The following is a 25,309-nucleotide window of genomic DNA, read 5'->3' on the forward strand; positions in this document are numbered from 1 at the left end:
TGTTTTCCTCCAGATATTGATCTATGCCCAATAAAACATTTCTGACTACATTTGTTCAATTAAAAAAAAAAAAAAAAAAAAAAGGAAAAAAAAAAAAACAGCTAAATGATAATGATAAAGACAGCTCAGATCAAGAAACATGTACTTGCATAAACGCACTGGCTGGAGAGATATAGCTTCTTTCTCTAAGCATTGTCTTAAGTTAGTTTTAAAGAGCAGCATCTTACCATTACTGTTACTACTGCTTTTCTCCTGCCCGTATTGCAATCAACAACACTGAAGTCGAAGCAGTAGCCATCTACGACTGCCACCTGGAATTCGACAACAAATGCTCAAGCTTCACCACATCACATCTTCATCCATCTCTACAGAATAACACGCGTTAGAAAACAGCACATCACCACACATCGCTCCCACCCTGACAGAGAAGCACAGCTCACCCAATGCCCTCACGGCCTGAACAGCTCTCCTCGGGCAGGAGGGCAGCGGCAGGGCGTTACCCAGGAGAACGCCCAGACGGCAAGCACGTAGAGTACCGCTGCTCAGCTGGAACAGATATAGCGCACAGCCCTGACCCGGAGCAGCTCTCCCCGCGCTACGGGGGTGAACCCATCCAAACGTCATGAGGCGCCCTAAAGCAGGTAGCGGGCAGCAGGCAGAGCTACACACAGCTACGCAGAGCCAAATGCTCGAAGGCTATTAGACCACAAATACGCGATCTTAATAAACAAACATACACAACAGCCATCGAATCCCCCGATACAGGAGAGAACGCCGCTCAGGTCAGCGGCGCCCACCCGCTCGGCGTGCTGCGGAGCCGCCCACCCGGCCGGGCCTGCAGCGGGTCCGAGTCCCGCCACGGCCACCGCCGACCGAGCTGCGAAGCTCCAGCTGCCTCAGCCGGGAGCTGGGACGAGCCGCAGCCCCGGCAACTCCTGTCCGGCCCCGATCCCGAGACACCTTTAGAGCCACAGCCGCCCCTAGGGACCCAGAGAAGAAGGCCGCATCCCGCTGCCCGAATCCCGATGGCGCAGTCGCCCGCCGCGGCCCCGGGGGCGGCCATTTTGCGGCCCGGCGGATGACATGTTGTGCGTCGTGCGTGCCGCCGCTCGACGGTTGCGGGGCCGCCCCCCGCGCCCGGCGCCTGCGCAGCGCGCCCTGTGGCGGCCGAGCCGGGGCAGCCTGCTCAGCGCCGCGGCGGCGGCGGCGGCGGCTGGAGACAAAGCGCCCAGCTAATGAATGGGACGGGCCCGCCCGGCCCTTCCTTTTAACTCCTTCGGGCCCGGCCGGGTGGCGGCGGCAGCGGCGACCTCCGGCTTTCCCTGCGGCGGCCGCCCGGGGAGGTGAGTGGCTCCGTTCCGGCACCGGGAAGGGGCCGGGCAGGGCAGGGCGCTCCGACTCTCCCCGCCCCGCCGCCCGCCGCCGACCGCTCTGTGCCTCCGCGGCGCCGGTGCCTCCGGGCCGCGGCCCCGCGCCCCGGGCCCGATAGCGCCCCGTCCCGCTCGGGAGCGCCCGCGGGACAGCGGCGGCAGGTCGGGCAGGGGGCGTGCGGCGGGCAGGAAGCGGGGAGTAGGCCGGCGGTGCGGGCTCCATTGTCTGCGGGGCCCTGGGAGGGGGCTCCGGCGGGCCGGGCTGCGGAGGGGGGCGTCGCTCCCCGGGGAGCCGCAGGGCCGTGCCGCCCCCCCGCCCGACCCGGGGTCCCCGCGGAGCCGTCGGGCTTTGTGCGGGCCTGCCGGGTCGGAGGCACCCCTCCCACCTGGCCCGGCCCTGCGGGAGGCCGCGGGAGCCGGGCCCCGGTGGGGATGGGAGGCGCCGGGACCATGTGGCCGCCGTCGGCCCCGTCCCAGATGGCCCCCGGGGCGGGGGCAGCCCCTGCGGGAGCGCGGAGTGGGGCCCGGGCTGCGCGGAGGGGCCAGGAGGGCCGGGTGGTCCTGAAAGCGTTTCTCCGGTGCACGAGTGGACGGGGGAGGTGACCTCAGCCGCGGCGCATCTCTTCCTGCGCCGTGCGGGGCTCCCAGCCCCGTCCTCCTTAGGCAGAGCCGCTGTTGGTACGCGTGGAGAAAGTACGCGGCTCAACTTCAACGCTCGCTCTTCTCATTCTCACTTCGGACGCCGTGGTTTCGCTTAAAGATGTCTTCTGTAACTTCCAGGTCTGCGCCGAGGCAGTGCTGACAGCAGCCGCCGGCTGTATTGCAGTGCTCACGGAGTTTGGAGGGTGTCGTGTGCTCCTTGTGCTGCACATGTACTCTGCTATAAGTGTGGAAGAGTTTCTTAATGCTAGGGAAGTCACAGCATTCAGAGAACCCATTTTGCTTTAGTGATGCTCAGTACGTTACTGTGAGGTTCAGCAGTGTTTGGCTCTCCCTGTTCTTCCTCAGTGCTCTGTGTCAGAGACTGCTGTGCCGTGTTTCGGAGGTATCTATGGGAGATGTCAGAAATTCAGCATGAGCTGTCACACTGCAACTGTCAACCCAAGCAGAGACAGGTTTCTGAGCCCCCATAACACAAGCAGGCTTCTCAGGCCGTGCTTTCCATATGGCCCATCGTGCACTTGTGAGTTTTGCTTTTTAAGAAAGGGAACACGGTTATTTTCCTTTACAGGGTTTTTCAAGAATTTGGTGTCTGCCTTAAAACAAGCCAGGTATCCTCAGGATGGTGTTTGTGGGGTGCATGCTGGGGGCAGCAGAGCACCCAATATGTCACTGACTGTCCCCAGGACACCAGGCTGCTGTTGGAAGTCTCATACAGGTACTGAGTGGGGGCTTTCTGATTATTATGTGCTATGAAATTTAGTCTGAGGGAAAAAAAGAATACATTGCTAGCAAAAGCAGCAGGAGTTCTTTTGTGGACTCCTGGAAATGCTGGTATTGTCTGCTGGGGACAGGATGGACTGGGACTTGAGGTACAGCATGCTCTTGTGTGTGGATGTCTCTGTCCTTTCAGATTTAGCCGTCTGCATCTTCCTAACAAGTGCTGAGGGATTGATAGTGTAGAAGTTCTCTGGAGTTAAAAAATTGATAGAGAATAAGAAAAACAAAAGTAAATGAAATAGCTCGGCTGCGCCTCTCAGAGAAGTGTGTTCCCTACGCATTTGTGCTTTTTGACAACTGTAACACGTTTGCTGGTACACTGTATGAAGCGCAATTGTTATAGGTTCCACTGTCAAGGTGGAAGTCAGCCTGTATCAGTGGAGGGCTGAGCTGGTACTGGCTGAGCTTAGGGGCGGTGCTGAGCTCTTGGTACCCAGTGTGTGCAGCCTCTGCTTCTGTTTGGCTGTTTTGATTCTTCTTAATTGAGCCTGCACTGATTGCAAACATTCTGAGCAAGCATCGTGTTTGCAGAAGGGCTCGTGGTGTGGGATTGTGGTGGAGTGCAGAATGGGGCTAAGTGCATGTGGTATATCATCAAGGCTTATCGCTTGGAAATAAGAAAGCAACTGATCTCCACAGGTGTTCATTTGAAATTGTCTCCATCTTAGCTTTATGCATTACATGGAGTAAATGATACCATCCTGTCTATCAGTGATTCTTAAGAACAACGTGTTACCAGAGGTAGTCCTGAAAAAATCCTGGGTCATTAAGAATAACTGCTGCTTTACATGGCTTTTGAGTGTGCTGTATCTCTTGTTTCCCTATCCTTTTTCTTGGAAGCTGTTTTATTCTAATTTTCCACAACCCTAACCATGGTAAATTCTGCGAGATTTCTTTGTGGCTCTGAGAAAGTTTAAATCAAGAATTAACGTGGATGTTTTGGGTCATATCTCCCAACACTTTGCCGTGTTTTACTACTCTGACATGGAGTCTTCATCAGAGCACATTTTCTAAGTCCTGTTTTTTGTAGCTTGCTTTTAATTTGCACAAGTTCTCAACTTCCAAATGAGCATGAAGGGCTTGCTGGTGTAATGTGCAATTAAAATAATCTGCTTTATGCAGATAGGTGAGATTACATATGCACATTAGCTTATTTTCAGACAGAAAACACTCTTATTCATAGTTTAGATGGGATTTTGCACAGTGTGGGCCATAGTGTTCATAATGTGTAATTCATCATCAAGTTTGAACACTTATTTTTTTTCTTAAATATGGATAGTTTGCTATTTTTATTAATATCAGCATAAATGAATGTGATTTGCACAGTATTTTCTGTTCTAGCATACACTTTTCAAATGGGCTTCACAAAAAGATGCTCTCTTGCATCTGGCAAGTGGACACTGTTTTCTGTTCAGCTCTGTCTACTCGCTCTGTATTTGCTGCAAGCATCATCAATAACTGCAAGAACTGTGTTCTGAACTGTGAGACTGTTTAATTTCAACCAATTATTGAAAAAACGGAGTCATTCTCATAACCTGAAGATAGCTTTTATGTGAAATGTGGAGTGTAAAGCACACACAAGAAGAACTAAAGCTTTTATCATTTTTTTTCAAAGCATAGAAACTGCTATCCAGAATTACATTGTGATAAATATTTTAAATGCGGTAGCAGAGTTTTGTTTGCTGTTTTTGTGATGAGACAGAATGTAATGTGATAGTCTGTTAAAATAACAGTGGGGAAAGACCTTGGTTCTTAAGGGCCTTGTTTGTGTTCAAGTGTAATCATTCAGAACAAATGACTTTTTTTTTTTATACTGAACACACATTGGAGGGAGCAATATTAGCCTTCTCTATTAGCCTTCTCTATAACTTATGTAGTATTAACTTTCAGCAGGTGTTGCCATAGGAAATATTACAGCATTACCATAATCTTCATTTAAACTCGCAAGCAGTGAGCTTTGGCCATTACTGCTCCCTATCTCTGTCCTCTTCCCCCTCCCAGTTTGCTTTGTAATGACATGTAGGGCTGAACTATCATTCACTGAAGAATTAGTACCTCATTTTTATGGCTGTTTGAAAACTGTCTGGATCTCTCATTTTCCATGTCCTGTTTGCTAGTTTGTGGTCACTTCTGCCCCACAGGTGTATTCTTCCCTCCATGCAGTGGAGTCATTTCTGTTCAGCTGCTCTGATTTTCTGCAGTATGTGCTTTCCTGAATTTGTTCTTGCCTCTAAAGAAAAGATTAGATGCATTTAAAGTGACATTTTTCTTTGTAATTTTCACTAAAAGAAACAATCATGAGAACCCAAACATCAACTTGATTTGAATGAAATGTTTGGCCCAGCCTGAAACTGTTTTACAATCATCATTAATGAATGAAAGAATGAGAATTGAAGTTGCTGTTTGTTTTGTGTTTTTTTTTTTTTCTTAGACACCAGGAAGGGTGAAGATGGTGCATTCGTACCCTTTCTTGCCTGTAGTCTGATGGCTCTGGAATTGCAAGGAATGTGGGAGAGCCAGGTTTGCTTCCCCTCCCTGCCCCAGGACCTGAATCCGCATCTCCCAGAGCTCCCTAAGGAGCTGGGAGCCATGGGAATGGGGTGGGTCTGCTCACCTTGCTGTCACCTTCTGCTTTGTGCACGTAAGTGTCACCTTATAGAAGGGACAGCAGAAGGTCTCAGCAGTCAAGTTAGCAGGCACAGAGTTTAGGAGATGTTCTTACTTGCTGAACAGAGAGTATGGATCTATTTCTAAATGCAAATATCAGTAAAAGATCTTTCACGTAATACATCTGCTGATGCGTGGTAAGCATGCAACCAGGATTTTCCTTCTCAGAAGGAGATTCTCAAAAAAATACGTGTATTTTACACAATTGATTCACAGTCTAATGTGCAGTAAGCACTGATTGCTGGGAAAGATGCAGCCCTGTTGGCGCTTGGTCCAAATCTTCATAAGAGGATGACGCCTCATCCGTTAAGCACTGCAGAATTCAGCTTTTTAAAATTCTTATTTAATTATTAATTTGCATTTGGGTTTGGAGTAGACAATGATGTGTACTGGATTTTCTGAGATTGCACAAGATACTTTGCTGGTGTTCTGGTGGCTTTTGTTTCGTTTTTTAATATACTGGGGCAGTGAAACAGCCAGGGACTCTACACTGTGAAGCTTGTGTCTGCGTGGTCAGTGGGGCTAGAGAAATATGCCCTGTGATGGACCATTTTGCTGTTTTTTGGTGCCTTGCCAAAATTTTGGCTTAATATACTCTGCTTGTAGTCATTCCTTTCTTGTATGTGGGGAATGATAATCTTGTGCTTATCCTATGTTATCACATGTGAGTTAAAAGCCATGCTAGGTGCAGTGTGTAAGCAATACATTCGGCTCAGGAAGGGAAGCAGAAGCTTCCAGGTGAATCCTGTAGTGCATTAAAAGGTGTCGACAGGCTCCCTTGAGCTGTTGTAATGTAGTGCAGACTACTTTGGTGAGAAGTGAGTTTGTTGCACTGGCTTCATTTTGGAGACTAAAATGGCAAATCGTCACTCCTAAGTGGAAAAAGAATCCATGGACCATCAAGACATGTACAAAAAATATCTTTTAATGGTTTTGCGTTTTCATTTTTGGTTTTGCTGTTATTTCTTTTGTTTTGAGGCTCTAGTATTGAAAACATCTATTTTTTCCTGACACTTGTGTGACTAAATAAGGCCCCCACCCCCTTTTTTTGTTTCTTTTTTCAAAATCCCAAGTTTTCATGAATACAGCTCCTGGAGCTATGATCTAAAGAGAAATTTGAAATGTCCCAGGACTCGGTTCTGTAACAGATGATATGACTAAAAAGTTCTATTTAAAAGCAATTACTTTCTTCTTTTCCTTAGATACAATCATCTTTAAGTTTGAGTAACAAGTATTTAACCTCAAATGAAGCTTCCTGCATGCAGCAGAACAGATATGTAAGTTTCTTTGTTTTTTTGTTTTTCCCTTGTTTATTAGTTAGTGGATAGCTTGCTTGTTTGCTTAGGGTCTTACTTTATTGTTGTTAGTATTAATTTAGACTTAGCCAATAGATAAGGGGCTTATCTATGAAAAAGACTCATTTATCTATAAATGAAAAATTATGTATTTGAATTGGCTTGTGTGGAGCTGAGTAATTTAGCAGGAGGTTTGTGTGAGTGTCTGAGATTTAAAAATTAACATTGTAAGCCTGGATATCTTCACAGTGTTACATTAATAGTAACCTGCATATGATTTATGGTGCACCTCCTACTCTGTGGTAACAGCTGACATATATACATCCTCACTCTGCAGTTTACCTCCTGAAAAAGAGGGAAGTAACTTGCATGCTCTGCATTCATCCCATACCCCAAGTACAATTGCCTCATTCGAGGGGTTTTTTTTGTTTTGGTTTTGCATTCTCACTGATCAGAGTAAACTTAAGTATTTTCTTCTAAGGTTTTTGTCTGAAACAATTCGTTTCTTTATACATTCAGTTTGAGTTGTGGTTACAGATTTTTGGAAGTGTAAAATCAATTTCATGCTTAAAAATATATGAAGATTAACAATTATGTGTAGATTAACACTGTTATTTTTGTACAGTGTTTCAGATAATGCTACTCCTCCCCATTTCTCCTCCAATAAAAATAGTTCAACTTTGGCTATGTGATTTGCTGACATGCATTTTAGCGTGGACAAAAAGTTTAAGAGGTAAAATGCTGAGCAAATAAGTCTTGGTGGAGTCATGTAAGACTAACCTCCAGAGGAAAGTAGAATAAAAACATGATTCAGATTCATTTCTTCAGGGAAAGCTTTCCTAGATTGTACACGCAGAATATGTGGAGGATTTTGTTATGTACTAAGACTGCTTGTGGATATTTATTTGTCAAGAGAGTAAGCAAAACTAATTGTTGGTGCTTTCGAAGTCCATAGCATAGCCAAAGAACTGGAAAGAGCAGTCATCAATTGCAGCAGCCTGTTGAGTCAATTCTTGATCGCTGTAAAGGAATCTTAGAAAAGGGATGATGTTGCGTTTCACAGAATATTTAGAAGGTCACTCATATTTGATGCTGAATTCTAATACGCTCACCTAGGGATCACTTTGTTCTGTTTCATTGTGTGATGTCAAGCACTCTAGATTTTTATAGTTCTACCTAAAGTGGTTCTCAAGGCTAAAACCCTCCAATGAAAATATCCATTCTATTATTATCTGTCGACTAAAAATGAATATCTTGTGTTAGTATCTTCAATAACTTTGTTTTTATTACAATCCAGATGATGTAAGTGTTGACTGCAGTTTGGGTTGTTCTGGTTGACAGCAAAATCTTTAAGTGTTTAGTGCCAACACGAGCTCCGATAGAAAGATACATATATTATTACTTGTGTACTGATGTTTGTGTGCTTCTGCAAAATTCATATTTTTTTTCTTTTTTCTTTAACTATTTTATTAATATTTTATAAAACACAACCATATTTACATGTTTATTTTGGGGAGTGTGAAATAGGAGTAATATATCATATATAATCATAGAATATGCAGAACTGGAAGGGACCTGTGTGGTTCATGTGAGCCCAATTCCTGGCAACAGTGTGTAATACTATTTCTTGCTGGGGATTGCTTTCCTGCAAAGTGCTGGGCTGCAAAGGACTATCAAATTTAGCTTGCACTTAAAAAATTTCTCCTTGCTGTATGATAGTTGAAGAGTAGCTTTGTTTTCCCTGTATGTTTCAGTGTATCAGTATGCAGAATGAAATATATTCGCCACTATAGATTGCACTGTACTGTGAATGAACAAATTGTTGCGTGCTGGTTCATAGAGCTGAGTAGCATGGCCTGAAGAGCTAGCATTTTGCAAATGTTCCTTCCATTTGTCATGCTTCCTTCATTAGTGATTCACTGGGCACTCTTTTGGTAATGGATATGTATGCAGAGCTGAAAAGTTTCAGAAGATGGAAATTTTAAGCTGTCAGTAGATTGGAAATACGATAGGTCAACGTCCTTTAAAGTTCAGCATGAGGATTAAAGCCTTTGAACTTGTATTATACGCAGTTTAGATAATCAGGAACTAGATCTTAAGTTCCAGGGATCCGATCGATCTCTTGGTGTGTCATGAAAAGCTAAAAGGGGCAGCACTGAACTACTACCTGTTTAGAGCTCCCACAAACTCTTCGCTCCCAGCTTCTGGCAGCCTTTCTTATTTAAGTTGTGGGACTACAAAGCCATGCTGAAATCCAATACAGATTATGGCAATTGTCTTCTACTTTCTGCTTTTATTCTGTGGTTCTCCTTCCTTCTTGTGTATTAAAGATGGGAACATGATGTGCTAATAACAGTGATCCCCAGACAAAAAAAAATGGGAAGATTCTCACTGCATGGGAGGTTTTCACTTGTTGAGATGTGTGTTAGTAGCCACTTAAGCAGCAGAATGGGCCAGATTTCAGGGAGCCACACAGGGTGCAGACCGTACTGATGGCGGCATGCTTGCATTTGACACTGGGCAATTGTGGGGGAGTTGCAATTGCTTTCTTTTCCCTTCATAATGGTGTGGAGTTTATTCTCTGAGGCTTACTGTGTTGTGGGGGAGACTGTAATCTGTTTAGGCCAGGAAATACAGTGGTACTCATGAAGATCAAGTCCTCATCCTTCCTCTTTCTCTAAATCTTTCTCTAAATCTTTCTATTAATTTCCGCTTTCTATACATCACAAAATATTTGTTTTATTGTGTAATTATAGAAATCAAGCAAGTGGGAACAGCAGCGGCTAATCCTTTTCTTTACTTAATCTTGTACTAAAAATGTCTTAGCTCATGCTCTGAAAAAACATCCATGCATCCTTATTCTGTAAAAACTTACTTAAATTATAAGTTGCGTTACAAAAATTAAAGCTTTGCTTTGGTTAGGATAGGTTCTCCAAAAAGCTTCCTTTTAAATTAAAATTGCATTTTTCATTATCTCGTTGCGCAAAATTCTATTTGCTTAAATTAGAACTCATGTCTACAACAACAGTATGGCTTTCCTATAAACCATTTATTTAGAGAGAAGAAGACTGAGCTATTTGTTTGCCAGAGACAGGAGTGTCTGTTTTGGATTTCCTGCTAATGCTCAATGTGATGCTAGTGGAAACAATGCCAGCTTTCCTGGCTACGATGGCTGTGTCAGCTGTGCCTTTGCTGCGAAGTCTCACCTTGTCTGGAAAAGGCAGAGAGAACATGTCCCACAAAGAGGTGAACGGGGAAAAGACCCTTTGTCATAGATACAGGAGCAGCTTTGAGGTTATTGATTCTTAGAATAGGATGTCAGCAACATGTTGGATGTTGCTGATGAACATAGAATTTACTCAAGAAGTGCAAAAAAAAACCCCCAAAACTTAAGAATGGTATTGAAGAGTTCACTCCATTATGGGCACGGCTGATTGTACTTGCACGTGTTATGGAACCTTGTTCCTGTTCTTGTGCTCCTTGGCAATGTAAAAGTGTATTTCAAAGCTTCTTAAAAGTATCTGAGGTGGTCTTTTCTTTGCTTCAAGTGAAAAACAGAAGGAAATTTTTCACACAGAGAGTGGTGACACGCTGGAACAGGCTGCCCAAGGAGGCTGTGGATGCCCCATCCCTGGAGGCATTCAAGGCCAGGCTGGATGTAGCTCTGGGCAGCCTGGTCTGCTGGTTGGTGACCCTGCACATAGCAGGGAGGTTGAAACTAGATGATCATTGTGGTCCATTTTAACCCAGGCCATTCTGTGATACTTCAGATCTTCAGGGACTATGGATTGTGTTCTCCTTCTAACCTGCCTTGATGTGCACAGGATTGCAATTCCGGGGCTCAACTGTTTGCTATAAACGTACAGTACTGTATCTTATTACATGTATATGGATAGGATGGAAAATCTCAAATTAGCACAAGTGAAACTCTCTGAGTTCACTCTCTGAGGCAGTGGCAAGATGGCATTAATGTGAACACAAAGTTACGTTTAGTGGGGTGGTTATGAAGCGTTTTTAAAGCAGACCTCTTTATACCTGATCTTTGTTAGAGATATTCATGATAATCTTAGCAGTTCAAAAGATACTTTTTTTTTTTTTTTTTTTTTTAATATAAAAAGTTCAAGCATTTTAATATTATGTGCTATATTCTATTAAAGATCCTATTTAGGTTTTGTGAGGCCTTTTTCTTGCAATACTTTTGTGGATGTTTACAGCAAGAGTCCCAGGAAGTCTCAGTAGGTGTGGTGTGAGTCTCCTAACGCTCTTCTCCTTCTCTGTCACCCTACCTGAGAAGAGCTGAGAACCCCCTTTTTCTCCTTTACAGATTTCTCATTTTTAACTCTTTGGAAAAGCCCTTAAAATTCTTGAGGTTTCATTCTTGCTGAGCTTAAAGATTAGCAACTTTTTTTTTTTTTTTTTTTTCAATTTAAAGAAAGTTACAGCAGTATCTGTACGTTGGACTCATCAAGAGAGAAAACACAAACTAACAACTCATAACTTACTTTTACTTGAGTTGTACTCTGCATAGGAGGAAGAGAAGAGCCCATGGGCTAAGCAGAGGGATTCATCACTTGGGGAGAAGTGTCAGAGGAGCTTTGCTTCGAGTTTTCTGACACTTCTGAACCCTGATTGCTATTCTGTAGCAGCATGGAATAAATATTGTGTCTTTCATCTCTAATTCTTTCAGAACTTATCTCTTGTTCCTGTGTTTTTGGTTGTGTTTTATTTCCTGTTCCATGATAATATTGATGCATGTTTCCATACTTCTGTTCTTATTTTTATCTTTGAATTTTAGCCTCCTATTTTGTTTTTAGAACACTTCCCTTCCCTTAGCCCCAAACTGTGCAGCATGAGATACCAAAAGCAGTTTGGTCTGTAGAATTATTTAAGGCAGGATATCAAAACAGTACATACTTCATTTGTTTTAGGTTTTTTTCCTTAGTAAAACTGCTTTCTCTCTTCCAGCATTTCTGAGAATAAGCCGCTATTTTATTAGCATGTAATACAAAAATGCTAATGGTAAAAATGTCCAAAGGCATCTAAAATCTTCCTAGTTTTCATTTTTTCTTGGAGGAACATTCAACTGATGTGTACGATTTACAACAATCCTACTTAAAGTTTATTCAAGTAATTGCTTAAAGCATCAGCATTTTTACAAATGAGAGGCAGATCTGCCACTTGGTGAGTGTGAACAATAGCATAGAAAGAGATCCTGAAAGTATTGCTTCGGTAGCATTGCACCAGATAATGAGGAAGAAGGTTCTTCAACTCTGAAGAGACGGTTTGGATCATAGACAAATATTGACATAATTTACTTACCACAACAAATCTGTTTTTTTTTTATGAGCAGTCTCTCAGTAAAACCTGTGACAGAAATGATTAGCATATGTTCAGCCTGCTTTTTTTTTTTTTTTTTTTTTAATAGCTTGCAGCTATGGGAAGTTAGCAAAGGATGTGTGAAGGAAGTTAACCACTTTCGAGGTGTGATGGTATTTTTAGTGCACCAGGAAAGAAAAACTGTCAACAATTAAAGGCTTATCAGGTAGTTATAGGTGTAAATATATTACTGTGTGTGGTGATGGATAGTGTATGTTGTTACATACAACATGGTGGCATTTCTTTACTTTTTCCATGTCATTTGAAATGCAATTGGTGTGTCTGAGATTAAACTTGTATTTTGTTGTGGTTAGTTTTGGCTGTTTGTTTTTATTTTTCTTTTAAGTAAATTGTTTGAAATACTATGGACTAAGAGTTTCTGTAATACCATGTTGTTGTTTTTTTATTATTTTATTCCCAGCCCCCACTAACTTGTAGTCTTTTCTTGTATGTGCAGACATACTAAACTAGATGTCCCCTAGGGCATTCTAGGATTTTTCTCTACCAAAATGTTTGTATCAGTCTAAAATAGAATCTTAAAAATAATTACAAAAGCCTTTTTTTCCTTTTTCTTTTTTTCCTTTTTTTTTTTTCCCTCCATTATAGAATCATGTCAGGAGTAGTTAGGGACTCAATGGATGTAAGACATAGTAAGGACAACTCTATGAAACTCATTTGGAATAGATTAAAAAGAAAAAAAAAGACGGAAAGAAAAGCTCCCTCTTACCTGGGAGGGGTCATATTGGGAGAAATTTAGACTAGGAGCTTGTGGCTGAACAAGAGAAACCTAGAAACTACTATTTCATAGAATCATAGAATGATTTTGATTGGAAAGGATCTATTTCCAGTCCCCCTGCTGTAGGCAGGGACACCTCCCTCTAGACCAGGTTGCTTACCAACCTGTCCTTGAATGCTTCCAGGGAGGGGGCATCCACAATCTCACTGGGCAACCTGTGCCAGTGTGTCACCACCCTCACAGTAAAGAATTTCTTCCTAATATTTGGTCTAAATCTACCCTCTTCCACTTTGAAGCCACTTATCCTGTCACTACATGCCCTTCTTAAAAGTCCCTCCCCAGCTTTCCTGTAGGCCCCTTCAGGTACTGGAAGGCTGCTATAGAATCCCCCCAAAGCCTCCTCTTCTCCAGGCTGAAGAGCCCCACTTCTCTCAGCCTGTCCTCAGAGGGGAGGTGCTCCAGCCTTCTGATCATCTTCATGGCTCTCCTCTGAATCTGCTCCAACAGCTCCATGTCCTTGCATTGAGGGCCCCAGAGCTGGACACAGTACTCCAGGTGGGGTTTCACAAGAGCAGATTAGAGGGGCAGAATCACCTCCCTGTCCCTGCTGGCCACACTTTTCTTGATGCAACCCAGGATACGGTTAGCAATTGTCCTAATTGTTATATTCTGTCCCAGTATGAAGTTAGGGTGAAGATTATTCCTATCAACAAAGAGCAGCATGCAGCACTGATGGTGCTGTTTCCATCATTCAATCTCTTGTGTCCAGATGAAGCCTTTGGGGTTGCAAACATAAGAGGGTATTTTGCAAACTGGAGAGAATACCTTTTCAAAACTGCAGAAATTATGGGTTAATGTAACGTGGACTACAACTCATGGACATTCAGGATTAAAGGAAATAGCTGTAGCTCTGGCTTTCAGGTGTCTGGAAAGGTAATGGAATAGTAAAGACAGCTTTACCCTTTTTTCTCTCCCAACTGGTCTCCACAAGTCATACTTTCCGTGAGGTCCAGAACAACTTGTTTCTTTCATTAAGCCTAACTTTCTCTACTTTGATCCCAATTACATAGTTACATCCATTAGTTCATGCTTGTATGTCTGTGCAGGTTCCTGTGAACTTCAGTGAGACCTAAGCATAGGACCCACATCCTGGCAGAATGTAACTAACATGCTAATGTTGATGTCTCTTCTAATGCCTCCTTTAATCACTCAGTATCTTGCAAGCTTCCCTAGATCTATACTGGCAAGCTGACACCTTGTCAAAGTAAGTCTCTATAGAAAAAAATCTGTTACTGTTCTTAATTTTGCTACTTTGAGAAGTTTGTAAAACTGAGTAAAGTTTCTCTAGGCTATCCCTTCATCAGGATTTGTTAATTTGTACAGTTTTTTGGTATGGTGTTATTTTTCAAGAAAATATTACTTAATTAGCATGGTACCTGCCATTGAAGTGGGAGCTAATAATAATTTCTTAAAATGTGTCTTTCTCATTGCTTGTATAATTGTAAGCATTTTCTTTGCACTTGATGCTGTTAATGATGCCTGAATTTCAAAAATAAACAAGATTAGCACTAGTCATTCTAAACCAACATCCATTTGTGCAAATGTTTGCGCAATTTGTTTTTAATGGGTATTTATCTACTTCCTACTCACAAAATCTGCCACTACTTTTGATTCTTGAAACTGGTAAACAGTTTTGCTTTCACTTTACATCCATATTGTGCATCTTTCTTTAAACCACTTACTCTTGCATTTTGCAGATGTGTGCATGGTGAATAACTTAAACTTTGTAGCTCTGATTTCTCTAGTTAGATTCAGATTTGTTAATTTTGCAGTTAGGTTCTATAATATAATCAATTCCTTGATTATCACCTGACTACCCAAGCTAAAATTTTAAATTGTTTAAAACTTGCAGGACAGTCTCTGTTTTAGAAACAAATAATCTGATCATGATTCAGTGTTCGTGCGTGCTTTTCATACTTCTCTGTAAGGTAATACATGTCAGCAGAACCCCAGAACGCTGATATTTCTCTCCTTCACCTTATTCATCCTGAGTTCTTCAGGTCACAGCAGTCTGCTGTGTCACTCGTTGGATCAGTGATGTTCTCCTGACATTTCTCATCAACCACTGTACACTCTCAGTAATCCAATTTTGAATGGAAAATCCTATAAAAATGTTTCTGCAGGCTTCTGACCACAGCAAGCCACTGATTGTCTACTGCCATTTAGGGTCTAATAGTCCAAAAGTGGATTTGAGTAGATAATTGCTCTCTACTTTTATTTTCTTTTTCCTTGAAGATGTTTTTTTTTGTTTTTGTTTTTAATTTGCAAGAAGTCTCAATTAATAGAATTGTAGCTACTTTAGGTGGTCATAAGGAAATTCATAATTTGTTCTAGGGTACCATAAAATTGTAAAATTGGATGGTGTATTCTATTTGTTTTTAAAACTGATTGATTCTTGCAAGGAGTTGGCCTGGGAGGCAGAGATTAAAAATATCTCTCTCTTTCTAAACCTACACATGTTGAGGACTACATTCTAACGAAAATTTCCTTTTCACCCTCAGGGGTGCTAAAGGAGAGAGAATTCAACTTAATTTTACAGCCTGACATGGTAAAACTCAATGTAATAGAGATCAGACTTGAATGTTTAAAAGAAAACTGAAAAAATGACATGCAAAGTCGTACAAGGAGCATCCAACTTTTGAAATTTCTTGGGAACCATGGACGCCTATCAAATAGACTGAATGTGTTTTCTTGCCTTAAACTCAGTTATAAATAAAATAGTGTAATTAATAACACTGCTGGTAGCATAGCCCCCCCTACTAATGCTAAGCATGAGTACAGAAATAATATGTAGTTGCAAAGGGAGATGTATGTTAATTGCACAAATAGGGGACAGAAAAACATGTGAATCAACAATTGAAGAATGAAAATCTGCAAGTTAAAACAAAGGATACTGAATAAGCAGGAAGCATTTCTGGTGGAACCAGAACAGTTTCTGGTCCTAAAGAAAATGAGATAATCATGTCAGGAGCAGATGAGATTACTTCCCACGCCTTTTTTTTTTTTTTTTTTTTTTTTTTTGGTAGAGTTGATGACAAGCATCAAAAGCACAGCAAGGAAAAATAGGGAAGAAGGTCTACAACTGCAGTTCCTTGTTCAAGGCTCTCATCTATTCACCTCAACTTGAACTGAGACCATCAAGGAACACAATCATCAGTGTTTAACTGCCTGGCTTCTGCTCAGTGGTATCTTGTACTGAAAGGTAATTTAGGATAAAATGATTAGGACCTATTTGAATATATGGTGATAATGAATAGTAGTGATTAAGAACTAACCATTGCCAACGTATATTGTTAATGAACATCGATCTAGTAAGGTCTTGTTAGGAAGTTTGCAGTTGGGCTCCTTTATCTTCCCATCTCAGCAACCTTAAGTTCAGCTGCTTTAAGAAGTGGTTATTGGGGCAAGCACAAGTGCAGCATCTGCATGGATTTTTTTTTTCCTACAAGAGCCTAGAACTGTCTTTTTATTTTTTTTGCCTTGATGTTTGTATTTGGTTTGTGTTTGTGAGTGGTTTTTATTTTCTTTTTCTTTATTTTTTTCTCCCTCACGCGAAAGAAGAGTTACAAGCTAGAACTGTGGTTACCTATTTTGAGATGAAGAAATTGTTTTCATCAGAAGCTGTTGCTGATGGGTATTTGCATTATATGTGAATCCAGCTAAGAATTTGTAATGCACTTACTGTAGCTTGGCACTTAGATGCATAATTTATATTCTCTAAACTCTCTATGGAATATTTGCGAGACTTTCTATTCCATCATCCCATGTTGCAATAATTCACTAAATATTCATGCTTTTGCATGTTTGCAGTATTAATTCCACACTCAAAAATAAGATCAAAATTCACATTAAGAATTTAAAAATCCTATTTGATTGACTTCTGTTCAAAATGTTGACTGTCTTACACTCTCATCCTTATCCCAGATGTATGTGCTTCCGTATCACCAATATGGGTGTGATTGCTAACTTCCATTTCATTCAGTGTTATATTGAGGGCTGTAAATTTAGTCTCTGCTGCTGGACCTGATTTCACAAACCTGTGGAAAGCACTGGGCAGTGTGTTAGTGAATCGGCTCATGGAAATGTAAGGCTCTTTCTTTTCATTCTGGAGTTCTCTTCTGGTGTCTGGGTGTCTGAAAGTATTCTTTTTTCTTTTTTTTTTTTCTTTTTCTTCTTTTTTTTTCCTCTCTTTGAGAAGGAGAAAGAAAACACAAATACTAAAACTTCTACATAAACAAAAAGCATAGTAGCTGCCCTCCTCTTTGTAAAATGTTGACAGCTCTGTCTCCCTTGTCTTTAAATAGCTGTAATAAGCTGATTGTCCTTTTATCTGCTTCTTTTGCTCCAGTAAAAAAAATAAAAGAGAAGTTATCACTACAGTATGTTTTAAAGAAGTCTGAAATCCAGAGAAAGCTAGTTGTTTGCTGTTCTGTTTAACCTCTCTTGCAAGCCAACTGTAGACAGAGAACAATTAGAACCACACAGAGCTACTATCTTGTTTGTCTAGATGCAAAAGAAATGCCTGTGTGTACAACCTCAACCTATGCATGTATCTTGTAGCTGTGACTAATTTCACCTTTTGTCTGCTGAAATCCTCATTTGAGTAACATAAAAATTGTGTGATAAATTCAAATTTGTGTGTTTTATCTTGAGAGAAAAGTTCCATAAAATCAGTTCAGCACAAATTGGATAGTGTAGCATGAGCTCTCTGGTTAAAAAATGTTTTTTGATGGTAACAAAGATACTAATAACTACACTAGTGATACAAAAGAAAAGAAAGGGTTTGGCAAAATTTAGAATTCGGATAAAAATGTAGGAAAAATAAAAATTCAAAACAAGGAGTGGCTGACAGATGCAGACATCTTCAGGCTTGTGTAGGGCTGGTGGGGATTTTTGCTTTTCTGACAAAGAATAGCTTTATGTTTGCATTTAAGTGCATATTTCTCTGCTAATGTGACTAAATGCCTGCTTGTCTTCATAAATGTCTGTAGATATAGGTAGCTGTATGGATGTGTGTATGTATGACTATGCAGTAGTTGAATTAGGATGCATGGTGAGGTGTATATATGTAGAAACAAACACAAAAGCAGCTGTGGACTGTAGATTTTTACAATGCTTAATCAGAGCTGAGTGCGTAGGTCTGTATTTGCCCCGTATTGCTCAATGTAAATAGATGCATTGAGTAAGTGTATGGTCTTGTTTTTGTTTTAAGGGGGAGAAAGGGAATAGCACTTGACTGAATTATTTTTACCTTAAAGAAAGTGGGGAAAAAATACAGAACATTTATTGCATGTTCATAATTCACATTGTTTACTAATTATTCAGAATGTGTCAATCAGCATTTGTCATCTAATTTTTTCTTTTCTAGATGGTGCAGAAGAATCACAGTTGTCCAATCAAGATGAACAGAATGGCTTCCTTGACCAAGAAAATAGAAGATTCAATTTTTAGGATGATATCTACAACATGAAGCATTCAACAGAAGCTGCCTTTGAGAACGTTCATCTATGACCTGAAATGTCCTGATCCTGGGGAAAAAGATGAGATTCCATTAATTAAGCCTATAATTTCTTAATGCATCCTTATGACTAATCATTTTTGCGTCCGCACAACACGGATACAGAATTCATAAACCAGAGATTATTTTAACACGTAGATTTGTGTTTGTGCATTCAGTATACAAGATACATCGTTTTAATCAAATTTTACATAATCTTTTAAATTATCTGTATTTATTAATAAATGAAGACTTGGCAAGAGGAATTTGTCAGCCATGGAAAACAGTAAATCAGGTTCCCCCATCATGGATGGTAATTTCATCTTGGGAAAAATCAATAACTTGAAAGTAGAACAAGAGGAAGATGGCATTAACTGTACTCTGGAAAGAATGGATATAAAGACAGAACAAGATGAATTCAAACATGCAGACAGCAGTGATGAACAAGAAGACAAAGAAAAGAACTTCATTAGCAACAACCCTAGCAAATATATATCTACAGAAAATGAAGATGATTATGGATCTCTTTTTTCTCAGTATAGTAGTACGCTGTATGATGTAGCAATGGAGGCTGTGACACAGAGCCTCCTTTCCAGCAGAAATATAAGCTCCAGAAAAAAGTCACCTGCTTGGAACCATTTTTTTATATCTCCTAGAGATAGCACTAAAGCAATATGTATGTACTGTATGAAAGAATTTAGCAGGGGTAAAAACGAAAAGGACCTAAGTACAAGTTGTCTCATGAGACATGTGAGGAGAGCCCATCCTACTGTACTAATTCAAGAAAATGGGACTATGCCAAATATATCTTCCTTTTCTTCACCTACATTATTACTGCCTCCTCAGTCTGCAGATATGGGAGATCTGAGTTCTATGTTATCCCCTATAAAACTGGTAAAGAAAATGGCTTCTAAAATACCATCTCCAGATCAAATAATTGAGGAATCTGTTTCTATTGTTTCTTCTGAAGAAATAGCAGATCTCTCTGTTTCTGAAAAGTGCAACAAAGAAGAAGTCATGGTTGGGTCATCTCCACAGCTGCCCAACAGCCAGTATGATGAAACTGTGGAGAACGTAGCAGAAAAAACTGTTGTAATTCCAAAGAACACATCAGGTTCTAGAAGGAGATCTGCTGTCTGGAAACACTTTTATTTATCACCGCTTGATAATTCTAAAGCTGTTTGCATCCACTGTATGAATGAATTCAGTAGAGGAAAAAATGGAAAAGACCTGGGAACAAGTTGTTTGATAAGACATATGTGGAGAGCACATCGTTCCATTGTCCTGCAAGAGAACGGGGGTGGTACCAGTATACCACCTCTCTACACCACACCTCCAACTCTGTTGCCTTCTTTGCTACCATCAGATAGTGATCTGAATTCTATGTCATCCTCTCCTGGAAAACTAATGAAAGAATCAGCTTCTGTGTCCTCTTCTCCAGACAGAATCTCAGAGGAAATACATACTAATCTCTCTTCTGGAGATGTTCTAGTGGAAGACTCAATGCTGTCATCTTCTGATGACATAGGTGAAGTCTCATTTGTGTCCTCCCCTGAGAAACAGTGTGAGGGATTAGGCCCACTCATATTTGAACCTACTGCGGTATTTCAGCAAAATAAAAGGATTATGAAAAGGCTTAAATCAGAAGTTTGGCATCACTTTTCATTGTCACCTGCTGACAGTCTAAAAGCAGTATGTAGATACTGCAGTTGTATGATAAGTCGTGGTAAAAAAGGAGATGTAGGAACGAGCTGCTTGATGAGACATCTATATAGACGCCATCCTGATATAATTGGAAGCCAAAAAAGCTGTCTTGATGTTAGTTTGGCAAATTCTCCTTATGCTACTTTGGCTTCTGCAGAATGTTCATCCTCAAAGTTGACTGAGTTACCTACAATGGTTACACACGATAATCAAATTATTTTTCCTGTCAATAGCAAGAAGACCTCAAAACTGTGGAATCACTTTTCAATTTGTTCTGCAGATTCAACAAAAGTAATATGTATGCACTGTGGACGTACAATAAGTAGGGGGAAAAAGCCAACAAATCTGGGCACGAGTTGCCTTCTAAGACATTTGCAGCGGTTTCATAACAATGTACTGAAAACTGATGTCTCAGAGACTGTATTATCCACATCTACGGATAATCATATGCCACTGAGCACAGAATTATTAGCATCTTCAACTTTTGATGAAACCAATGACAAGTTTTGTGACTCTCACCCAGTTGCCAAAAAAATCACAAGTCTTGTAGCTGAAATGATTGCACTTGACCTTCAGCCATATTCTTTTGTAGACAACATTGGCTTTAACAGGCTGCTTGAATACTTGCAACCTCAGTATTCTTTACCTTCTCCATCTTACTTTTCTAGGACAGCAATTCCAGATATGTATGATAATGTAAGACAAATAATTATTTCTCATCTTAAAGAAGCCGAAAGTGGAGTGATCCATTTTACATCAGGAATATGGATGAGCAACCAAACACGAGAATATCTAACCCTTACAGCTCACTGGGTAACATTTGAGTCTTCATTTCGACCGCAGTGTGAGGATTATCATTGTTCAGCACTATTAAACGTATCACAGATCGATTGCGACTACAATGGAATCAGTATTCAAAAGCAGTTAGAGTACTGGTGGGAAATGTGGATTACTTCCATTGGCCTTCAGATTGGGATTACTGTTACTGATAATCACAGTATAGAAAAAACTTTAAATGAGGGTGATCATTCAAGTGTACAGTGCTTTAGTCACACTGTTAATGTCATCGTAAACGAGGCCATTAAAAGCCAGAGAATGGTTCAGAATTTGCTAAGTATCGCAAGAAAGATCTGTGAACGTGTTCATCGGTCAGCAAAAGCAAAAGAGAAGTTAGCTGAGTTGCAAAAAGAGTATGAGTTGCCTCAGCATCAGCTTATACAAGATGTTCCATCCAAGTGGAACACATCATTTCATATGCTCGAACGTCTGATTGAACAGAAAAGAGCAATTGATGAAATGTCAATAGAGTGCAGCTTTCGGGAGCTGATAAGTTGTGATCAGTGGGAAGTTATGCAGTCAGTGTGTCATGCTCTCAAGCCTTTCGAAGCCGCAAGTAGGGAAATGAGTACACACATGTCTACTTTAAGTCAGGTGATCCCAATGATCCATATACTTAACAGGAAAATAGAAATGCTATTTGAGGAAACAATGGGCATAGATACTATGCTGAAATCTTTGAAAGAAGCTATGGTGAGCAGATTGTCCTCCACACTTCATGATCCAAGGTACATTTTTGCAACGCTTCTGGATCCTCGCTATAAAACATCTTTATTTACTGAAGAGGAGGCTGAACAGTATAAACAAGACTTAATCAGGGAGCTGGAAATAATGAGTTCTACCTCAGAAGATGATAAACCTGTTTCCAATGGATGTGATATAGGTTCACCATCTACAAATTCATATGGAGAAGATAATCTTTGGTCACTCATGGGTGACATGAAGAAAACGAAAGATCTGAAGGAGAGAGCAAAGTTACCAGAGGAAATGGTGCTTTCTTACTTGGAGGAAGAAGTACTCGAGCATAACTGTGATCCTCTAACTTACTGGAACTTTAAGAAGTCATCTTGGCCAGTACTGTCAAAATTGGCTGTCAGGTTCTTGGGTTGTCCACCAAGTATTGTTCCTTCAGAGAGATTGTTTAATACATCCAATGAAAGCAACAACTTTAGTCAGTCGAGATTAATGATTGAACACTTTGAAAAACTTATCTTTTTGAAAGTGAATCTTCCTTTAATATACTTCCAGTATTGAAACTAACGAACAAACTGCTAGACTAAAAATTTTGTTGCTCACTGGATAATAACTATCTGTAACTTGGATTGTTAAATTGCTCCAATAGGGGCCATGTATGACATCTAATCAGTGACTATAATTCCAAATTTTAGTTTCATTTTTTCAGCTTTCAATATGTCTACATGTGCCTTATTCATAGTACTTCAGGCCAGATATTGTATATATGTTTTTTTTAAAAGTTCACACTAGAGATAGACTGTCTTGTCAAGTTATACAGAATTATGTAGGTTTTAATCCGTAACTGTAAATGAACTTTTAAAAAAAAAAAACTCAGTCATTTGTTTTAATAGGATGGCAAAAAAAAAAAAAAAAAAAAAGAAAAAAAAGATGTAAACAGTTCTATTCTGTAGTTTTTTATTCAATTATTATGTAAAAACCATAAACCAGGTACTGTATTTTAGTTGAACATTGCTTTAATTGCAAAAAAAAAAAAAACAACAAAAAAAACCAACAAACAACGAACAGCTCTTATAGTTGTCAAAAGAAAGCTGTATACAAAAGATGGGATTCAAGCCATCTTTTTATCATACGATGTTTTTAGCTGCAAGCCCTAAAGAACTTAAAAGGATTAATAAGAGTCATTAAGGAAGATGTGTTTACAGGAGACTATCGATGTAGTATCTGAAAATAAATCTTTAATTTGAGATGATATGGAATGTCAGCTATACGACTGTCTGTCGTAAAACTTCCCATCCCGGGTTCTCCTGTTCAGGTTATACATTTAATGGGACAATGGAAATATTCTGGGTATTTATAAAAGCTCTTTGGGAGTTTTATCAAAGTTTATGAATTAATGCTTGTTATTTAATGCCGTGTACAAAAAAAAAAAAAAAAAAAAGCAAAAAATCTACAATGAAGACTATAAAGTCATTCTAAAGCCTTTTCTTATCTTTAGTGCATCAGAACTGTAAGGTTCCCTATTGTATAAACTGAGCCCTTATTCCTAATGTAATTTCAACTCTGTAGAACAGCCTGTCTTAAAGCTCCTAGTACAAAAATAACTGATCTTCTGATTTTCAGTAATAGCCTTATGGATACGGTGCACTGCTTAGAATTTTATGTAGTAGGGTTGATTCTTAACTGTCAGAGTCCATCAGGCAAGTGGGATATAGAGCCCTCAAGACTTCAAGCAAGAAGAAAAATACAGCCAGCATTCTAATTTGAAAGGAATGTTCTCCAATGGTTTTTTAACTTTAGAAAGATAAATCTTCTCATTTCTGTTTTCATTAAATACTTTTTGGGAAAAAATCATCATTTGCCTATGACCTTTTAGAAAAGTTGTAGCTTTGTTAAAATACTGTACCTATGCCTAATCTAATTTTGCATTTACTATGTTTTAGTGTATTTATAAATGGTGAACTTCTGAAATTAAACATTTTATTTGCAATTTTCTAGTGGTAGTCAACACTGCCTTTTTTTTTTTTTTTTTTTTTTTTTTTTTTTCCTCCCCTCCAGATGGGTTAAAGACAACCTTCGAATAAAAATGAATTGCTATAATTGCAATCATAAATACACAACAGAACATGCTATGTGAAAAGATTTGTGTTCCATTTCTCTCTTTGGACTTGGTAAAAAATCTGCTGCTTTTAATTGCATTTAAAGAATTTAGCCAATTTGATTAAATCTTTCCCAGGTGATTTTTGGTTTCCACAGGATTTTTCTTTGAACATTCTGTAGTTTCACATATTTTAATTGTTAGTCAGTCAGTTACATTCAGTTTTGGGCCCCTCACTACAAGAAAGACATTGAGGCCCTGGAACGTGTCCAGAGAAGGGCAACGAAACTGGTGAGGGGTCTGGAGCACAAGTCTTACAAGGAGCGGCTGAGGGAGCTGGGATTGTTCAGTGTGGAGAAGAGGAGGCTCAGGGGAGACCTCACTGCACTCTACAACTTCCTGAAGGGAGGTTGTGGTGCAAAAGGGTCTGGCCTCTTCTCCCAGGCAAATAGTAGGACCCAAGGAAACAGCCAGAAGTTATACCAGAGGAGGTTTAGGTTGGATATTAGGAGAAACTTTTTCTCTCAGAGGGTGGTCAGGCACTGGAATGGCTGCCCAGGGAGGTGGTGGAGTCGCCGCCCCTGGCAGTGTTCAAGAGGCACCTGGATGAGGAGCTACGAGATATGGTTTAGTAGCTTGTGGCACTGATAGGAATGGGAGGGTGGTTGGACTAGATGATCTTGCAGGTCGTTTCCAACCTTGTGATTCTGTGATTCTGTGATTTAGATCTGTACTGTTATTAATAATACAGATATGTTACTATATTGTACACTCAGGAAGAACTCACACTGCATTTTGTGTCCATTATTTTATATGCTAACTTTAAATACTATCAACAGTCAGCATTTCCCTATTCCTGTAGGGTTAAATGAGAATGGGTACTCGGATATTTTTTTCTGCATCACTAAAACAACTTGTTCTAGTTTATGTACAGTTTGAATAAGGTGATTTTGAAGTAGCTTATTGAGAAGCATGCTTAAATAGTTACTGGTTAATTATTACCTCAGTTTTTTCCTGCACTTTAATTGTGAATATAGCCTTGACCTTTGTGAGATGCTTAATATCTCCAAACCCAGAAAAAGGTTTGTAGAGGGTGAAGAAACCTTGTGTTTTTTAATTTAACAAGGGATAATTTTTACTCAAGACTTGGAGTATGGCTATGAATACAGCCTTAGTCTTAAGGCACTGTCAAGCTACATTACACCTGCAGGAATATTGAACAAGTTTACCTGAAATTCCCATTTCTCTGAAAACATCTTGGCTCCTCTGCATTAAGGCAGTCTTTATTCCTTGTAAGTCTCACGTAGGAAGTTGCAATGATGGCATTTTAAGGTAGATTCCAGTTTTTTCTTGTGAAAGATACTTAGTTCTTTGTAAAAACATCTTGTGAGAGCACGAGAATTGTAGTGGCTATTTTAAGAAGCAGAACTTACTTATTCTACTTCATTTGCAAGTTAATTTCCTTTTCTGAAGGGCATTAATTCTTAAAATAGCAGTGTGTCAGTATCAACTTGGTTAAGAATTAATAATACGCTT

At 40.1% G+C, this 25,309-nt stretch overlaps 2 protein-coding genes across 14 annotated transcripts in view; one reads left to right on the top strand and one right to left on the bottom strand.

The window, feature by feature from the left end:
- The window catches only part of BRD1 (bromodomain containing 1), a 69,209-nt gene extending 68,112 nt beyond the window's left edge, over nt 1-1,097 (bottom strand). For 3 of the 7 annotated variants that reach the window (XM_042872884.1, XM_042872886.1, XM_042872887.1), the window contains exon 1: nt 228-731. The gene's annotated coding sequence lies outside the window, so the exon portion shown is untranslated. The other 4 variants (XM_042872880.1, XM_042872881.1, XM_042872883.1 and 1 more) reach the window with 4 other exon arrangements.
- Nucleotides 1,098-1,184: 87 nt separating this feature from the next.
- On the top strand, nt 1,185-23,672 carry ZBED4 (zinc finger BED-type containing 4). 7 transcript variants are annotated; one of them, XM_042872853.1, is made up of 6 exons: nt 1,185-1,343; nt 6,680-6,754; nt 15,971-16,146; nt 16,503-16,578; nt 16,869-17,028; nt 18,313-23,672. In XM_042872853.1, exon 6 carries the CDS (start codon nt 18,718-18,720, stop codon nt 22,234-22,236), a length of 3,519 nt encoding a protein of 1,172 aa, XP_042728787.1. In that variant the 5' UTR covers nt 1,185-1,343; nt 6,680-6,754; nt 15,971-16,146; nt 16,503-16,578; nt 16,869-17,028; nt 18,313-18,717; the 3' UTR covers nt 22,237-23,672. The 7 variants fall into 7 exon arrangements, with proteins under 7 accessions (XP_042728787.1, XP_042728786.1, XP_042728790.1 ...); XM_042872852.1 differs by having other exon boundaries at nt 16,506-16,578; XM_042872856.1 differs by lacking the exon at nt 16,869-17,028 and having other exon boundaries at nt 16,506-16,578.
- Nucleotides 23,673-25,309: the final 1,637 nt, after the last annotated feature.

Source organism: Lagopus leucura, unplaced genomic scaffold (assembly GCF_019238085.1).
Source record: "Lagopus leucura isolate 7727_CA_CO unplaced genomic scaffold, USGS_WTPT01 Super-Scaffold_100008, whole genome shotgun sequence".
Classification (NCBI taxonomy): Eukaryota; Metazoa; Chordata; class Aves; order Galliformes; family Phasianidae; genus Lagopus; species Lagopus leucura.

Excerpts from the sequence above, each read along its gene's own strand:
- ZBED4 (XM_042872853.1), top strand. The coding sequence starts at position 18,718 with ATGGAAAACAGTAAATCAGGTTCCCCCATCATGGATGGTAATTTCATC.